We start from the raw sequence: 6,362 nt of genomic DNA on the forward strand, positions 1-6,362 counted from the left end.
ATAAAACAAAAAAAACGGGAACTTACATAACCCGTTAATATACAAACGCTGAGTCAACGTTGGGCTAACGTTGAGTGAACGTTGGCATGTGGTTGGTACCATTCGATCAACCTCTGGCCCAGCGTTCCATATATCTCCTGGGAACCAAGTTGAAAACTATGCAGTGTTTAGCATCAAGGGGAGGAATTGTATTTCATACGAAGAAAGCCCCCCACCCCAAACAACTATATGAGAGCACCCTAGATCTATAACAGCCCTTGGCCCCCCAATCAAGTAACACTCATTGCATAGCCCTTTGGAGCCCTGGCAGAGATAAACTAATTGGCACTCGAAATGTATTTCTACGGCAGGATACTGCATCTAAGCTTCTTCACCCAAAGAGTGACCAACGTGGAAGTAGCAAAAAGGTCGCACGTAAAAGAAGACCTCGTGACGCAGGCAGCGATGAGAAGGAAACTGGAACGAGTTGAACACACGTGTAGGATGGAGAGCAACAGGACAATTTTAAAGTGTGCTGTTCGGTAAGGTAAAATGTAAGGAACCAGAAAGAAAGGAAGACCTAACAGAGAATGGCTTGACGACGACGTCGTGAGAGATTGGTGCCAGAAAGATGTGGCCACCACTACTTGAGCATATTGGCACAAGACAGAGGAGAGTGGAAAGAAATGTCGAAATGTGCAGTGTACACCTTCGAGCGATCTGCCCATTAATCCTGGTCATGATGACGATGGGGCCCTATTGCCACGATGTTACATTTTCTTAACATGGGCCCTTTGGCCTGTCATGCATCCATTTAGAGGTGAAGGTTGGCAGAATTGAGTCGAATTTTGGAAACGTTTCAAAAAGCCCCCTGGGGCTGTGAGGTGGCAGTACAGAGAGTGGGTCAGTCAACCCGCGTGTACAAGAGCATTGGGTGTTCTTATCTCAGGCCCCGCATGTGGCACCGTTGGTCTTGGCCGCGTGGGTTTTTAATCTCTGCGCTGCAGCCGTTGTTTGTGAAACGCAAAAAAAAAACGGGCGCCACATTCATCGTCAGCTGCTTGTCCGCTCAGTTCTGAGATCTTTCGACGGAGGAAATTTGACGATCGCTCAGAGTCACCAGAAGCTCTCACGTAGCTAAAGCAACGCAGGTGTACGTTTGCAATCGTTGCAACGCAGCCATACGCACCAAGATTACAGTGCGGGCTTCCCCTTGCTTCATGCGGCTGTAGTAGATGCGTTCCAAAACAACGGGCGCGCAAAGCATAACACTGGTCAACACACTTTTTCTGGCATAAGGTATTCCAACGGTTTTAAGGTAATTTTGGGGTGCTGATTCCAAATCTGGCATCAGTTTTTGTCTATAACATCAGGTTTTTGAGATATAAAATATTGCATTTTCAATAAGAATTGCAGAAGAAAAATATTAAATAAATGTGGATATCTACATGAAATGATATTATAAACACACTATCCTAAAAATACAGCACCATATTTTAACACTAAAGCAGTCACTGACTCGCAACAACTTGCAATCATAAGTGACAGGAGTTAATTTCGGGTAAAATCAATGAAAATGGGGAGTGCCGATAGCATAAAAATGAGATGTGATAGAGCAAATCTGAGATCAGATTTGGAATCAGCACCCTGAAATTAGTTTAAAACAGCTGCAAAAGTCCAAGCCAGAATTTTTTTTTTGTTGACCAGTGTTATCGTGTCGCGTGGACTGCACAGTCACCCAACCCACAATGCACCGTACAAGACAACCGCCTGCCGACTAGTGCATACAATACACACACAATGTTGTCCCACGTCCGACCGCTGAGTGAGCGAAGTCGATGAGCACGGTTGGCCACGTACGGTGCGAAAGAAGTCCAACATACGTACATAGAATTCAATAGGCATGTAGCGAATTTTTTGGTTGAAATATGTTTGGCCGCACATACGGGGAATCGTGGAAGCCGAACCCGCACACAGCGAGGGAAACATGTGCTGTTATCACCCCTCTGGTCCGTGCCACGCCAGGTACCAGTGGAAACGAGACGCGGGCTGTACGAGTCTCTACCTGGTGCAGAATCCTTCTCGCAAGCTGCCCTACAATTCCCGCTGGCGCAGCTGAAATCAAATCAAGCTCTCGAATCATGTGTCCGCTTGGTATGAGCGCCGTCAAAATGTTTTAACTATTTAAATTGTACAAGGTAAGGCCCGCTGAGATATACAGCTCTTATTCAGAAGGTACGTGGCGACAAATGATAGCCCAATGAAGTGGATAATCGTGTCGAAATGTATAGCAGCCGAATACTCTAAACGCGTGTTGTTGATTATAAATATAGAGGGTAAAACCGGAGGGCCTGGAGAAAAATCCACGCGACAACCACGGGGAGAACACGCAAGCTTAACGTATACAGCAGGCGTCAGGGTTGGGATCGCACCCACGACCTCCTGTATACCAGGGGAGGTAGTCAACATCTCGCCACAGCAGGCTAACTCGCGAAGGAAGGCGCTACGCTTCACAGGCGGGGATTGTCCGCAAATGTTCTCGCAGTAGGGGGCGATGTCGCTGCGTGGTTTTACTCAATTAGATCATTTGAGATTTAAAGCTTTCGTGACTGCAGGGATTCATCTTCTTGGTTCTTTCGGTAAAGTCACGTAGAAGGGAAATAATAAAATAATAAATAATAAAACATTATAAAATAATTATATTATTTTATTTTTTTGTTATGTTTTATTTTTATTATTTTATTATTTTCCTTCTACGTGACTTTACCGAAAGAACCAAGAAGATAGGTCATTTGCGAAACTTTTTTACTTAGCAAATTTGGAGTGTGACGTCAGCAGGCGTGAACTTACTCTTTTTAGAACGTCATGCGATCTTTAAGGTTCACTGTAAAGCTGACGGTGCACGGAATTAACGGTTAATACACACACGATTAGTATGGTTGGCTACGTACGGCGCGACAGAAGTTCAACATACATGCATACACCCCACAGTGTTAATCAGGGCGGCCTCTGAGTTTGAACCGCGAACCTCTGCAACGAGCTGTAAACGCGCGACTACCGCTCAGCCGAGAGACAAACGAGTCGTGTTACCGCGATATCGGACGATGTAAAATCCACGATAATTGTATCGGCCGTTTTAAATATATATCGTCCTCGTGATTATATAATCGTTTAAATTTTACGAACAAATATATATATTTTATCCTGAAATAATGTTTTATTGAAATAATAACAAACTTGATCATTAAAGTTGCGAGCAAAAAAAAACCGTTATCCATTCGATTCATGTGTTCGGGAGGAATTGATGGCATGGCGATTATGTGACGTCATCACTTGCGTAATTCATTTACGGGAATAGTTCAAATAGTTTTAACTCTGACAGCACTGTGCTTTCTAAGCGTTATAAGTCATAACGACTCGACATACGTAAGGCCTGCCTTAATTTGAGCGAACTGCAGTTGAAAAACTTGAATATAATATGTATTTGTACTGGACGTACAGCACAGCACAAACACAATACAACGATTAGGGGCCGTCCATAAATGACGTCACGCACCTAGGAGGGGGTCAGAACATTTGTGACGATGTGTGACGAGGGGGGGGGGGGTTGAGAAATGTGACGTCACATCAAAATGCGCAACTTTAAGTAAATAAAGACAACACGTTCTACTTAATTAAATAGACTTTTTAATAAATGTTTTCCCCTACAACATCAGAGTGCAGCGGCACATTAAATACGCACTACAATGACAATAGTTTAAAGCGATTTGAAGCATGTTTTATTTTCGGGGGGGGGGGGGGGGCAGAGCTTTGTGACGTCATATTTGAGGGGGGGTCTGACTTTTTGTGACACCGTGTGACGATGGGGGGGGGGGGTCAAAAATCTCCAAAATCGCGTGACGTCATTTATGAACGGCCCCTTATGCTATATCCAAATAAGAGTGTTTTGCATGTGGGAGGGAATTTGCGCGTGCGGAGTAAACGCGCGAAAGGGGCGACAAAACGAACATTGTGCACAGATGGGTTCATGAACCCACTTTGTCCAAATCTCGACGAATCTGAGGGCAGCTCAAACCGAGCGGGCAAACCGCGATGGCAACGTCCAATAGGATCACAGATAGAGGTCACGTGACGGCACGAGGTTATGCGATCTGTCGACCAATCAAGATGGCAGCCTCCACGTGGCCCACTCTGTTCAGTGAGAAATCACGACGAATTCTATCAACGTGGCGACCGAACATCGATCATCGATCTCCCGGTCTGCTGGGCAACAACGCGCAGTAGCTCATCACTTTTTCACAATTGTTTTCACTGAATAGACACAATTGTGCCAATCTATGGCATTGCCTTTTATCGCACCGACTTTTTGTTGAGATCGAGTGGGCTTGGACATGACTCCGTCGCTCGAAGGGATGATGGCCGGTGGACAAGACTGATGACCGAATGGCAGCCAAAGGAGAGAACGTGCTCAAGAGGACGATGCCCGCGGAGATGGAGTGAAGAAATCAACTCGCGCAGGAGCTGGATTGTGGTATCGCGAGAAAATCGAAGGGGGTGGTGACAGCGTGGGTAGGCCTTCATCCAGCAGTGGGTAGACTATAGTTATTGATATTTGTGGTATATCATAAATTAAAATTTAAATGACATTTTACGTAAAATGACGAGCATTGCTTTCAGGTAAAAAAAATTGCCGTTGAAATTTCGTAGCTTTATTTTCTCGACTGCGTGCAATGCTTTGTAGTTTTATCAGAAAATTTAAGCAAACATTTCCCCCATCTTTAACTATAGACGGCACATGCGAGCAGATCATAATTGTCCCAAATACTCTTCCTCAGTATTCCCCTATTTTTTGTATACAATATTTGCATATAAAATTGTTGAATATATTCGGCAAATACAATTTTTTGAACAAGCTAACGGAATTGTCAGGTTTTTTTTAGGGATTTTTTTTCAAACAAATGTGAAAAATGCTGTTCCACAGTGTGTAAATGTTTGGCTTTAACTGTCACTCGCCAAATAAGTCCTCAGAAATTGAAATTAACAAAAGTCGAATTATATACATATTTATTCATCACGCTTCAAAACTGCCAGATACAAACTTTCCTAGGGTTGTGTCGAAAAACAAGCTTAATGTAAAAAAAACCCCTATATTTTTGTAATCAAACAACCGTTGCACATATGCGATATTCATAAATACAGTAGTTTTTGAGGGGAAAAGACATGTCAACAATGGTCCCAACAAAAAAAAACCCCACTGAACCTTTACATAATCTTTCAAATGTATACATTCAGCCCGAGTGCGGTACATATTTACATTGTCAGACATAGAAAACAGGCGGCTGCATTTAACAGTAAACTGCATTTAACAGTAAACTGCATTATCTGTGGGCCAAAAAAACCACCCGAATACTAATGCTCTCCGCTTTCCCTCCGTATCACTAGTCACCGCCCCCACTTCATCATACAATTACCTACCGCCCACCTCATCCCAGTGGCACTCCCCACCCTCATCCATCTCTGCCACTTGTTTAGTCACGTGGCCCCAAACGCACACCCGATCTGGGACCCCCAGACCCCCCCCCCTCTTTATCCCGTACCGACTTGGCTGTCTCTTCACACAATTCCCCCGGCCACGCGTGACGTCACCGAGATCGACGCCGAGAAGGTTAGGATCGTGTCCCGGGCTGATGTCACAGCCTCCATTTGCTTTTCGCAGCCGTTGTTGGACTCGATGCGCGCATGCACGCACGCACACACATGCACCCCCCCCCCCGGCTGCCCGAAAACTTTGACCCACGATCATCGCGTTTCCATCGCAGCAAGGGAGTCATCCCCCTTGTCCGCATTCCACACGGCAGGATTTGCTCCCCAAAAAGGGCTTCTCCTGTACATTGAGATTGCCAGCCAGAGCCGCGTCCGTTTCAAGTTTACGAGCCGTTTTACGTCCGCGTCGACGCCTGTGAATGCACTTCGTTCATCTTCAGCCGCGTGGGGGTTTTTCAATTCAATCCATTTGCGAGCGAGACACTCTAAAAGTGTGCAGAGCGCCACCTGGCGGACACACTAAGGGTAGTGGCAACTCAACGCCAGCATTAAACGATACATGCTTTTGCTGTAAAGCTGTTGAGTTGTACCGCGTTGTTGTTCGACGTTTCGCTCCATGCGCTTTTGGGAAAGGAAGCTTCTTCGTGAACTCAAGCTCCCAATACGCGAATTGAAACCTGACACTTCATGCCCAACAAAGCGTACAACCCAAAAACAGGTCAGTGCCAACACACATTGAGGCTGTTTCAGGGAGACCCAAACAAATACATCTATACACCAGATTGGACTTAAGGGAGACAGCCTCAAAATCAACTGTGCTTATTTTAATACTGAAATGT

At 45.1% G+C, this 6,362-nt stretch overlaps 1 protein-coding gene across 2 annotated transcripts in view; it reads left to right on the top strand.

Annotated features, from left to right (window-relative positions):
• Positions 1 to 3,246, top strand: part of HAAO (3-hydroxyanthranilate 3,4-dioxygenase) — a 66,201-nt gene extending 62,955 nt beyond the window's left edge. For both annotated transcript variants that reach the window (XM_078610224.1, XM_078610225.1), the window contains exon 10: positions 2,005 to 3,246. In XM_078610224.1, coding sequence (XP_078466350.1) covers positions 2,005 to 2,098 — 94 coding nt within the window. In that variant the 3' untranslated portion in view covers positions 2,099 to 3,246. The remainder of the gene's footprint in view (positions 1 to 2,004) is intronic.
• The last annotated feature ends 3,116 nt before the right edge of the window (positions 3,247 to 6,362 follow it).

Source organism: Lampetra planeri, chromosome 33, assembly GCF_965212315.1.
Source record: "Lampetra planeri chromosome 33, kcLamPlan1.2.h2, whole genome shotgun sequence".
Taxonomy (NCBI): Eukaryota; Metazoa; Chordata; class Hyperoartia; order Petromyzontiformes; family Petromyzontidae; genus Lampetra; species Lampetra planeri.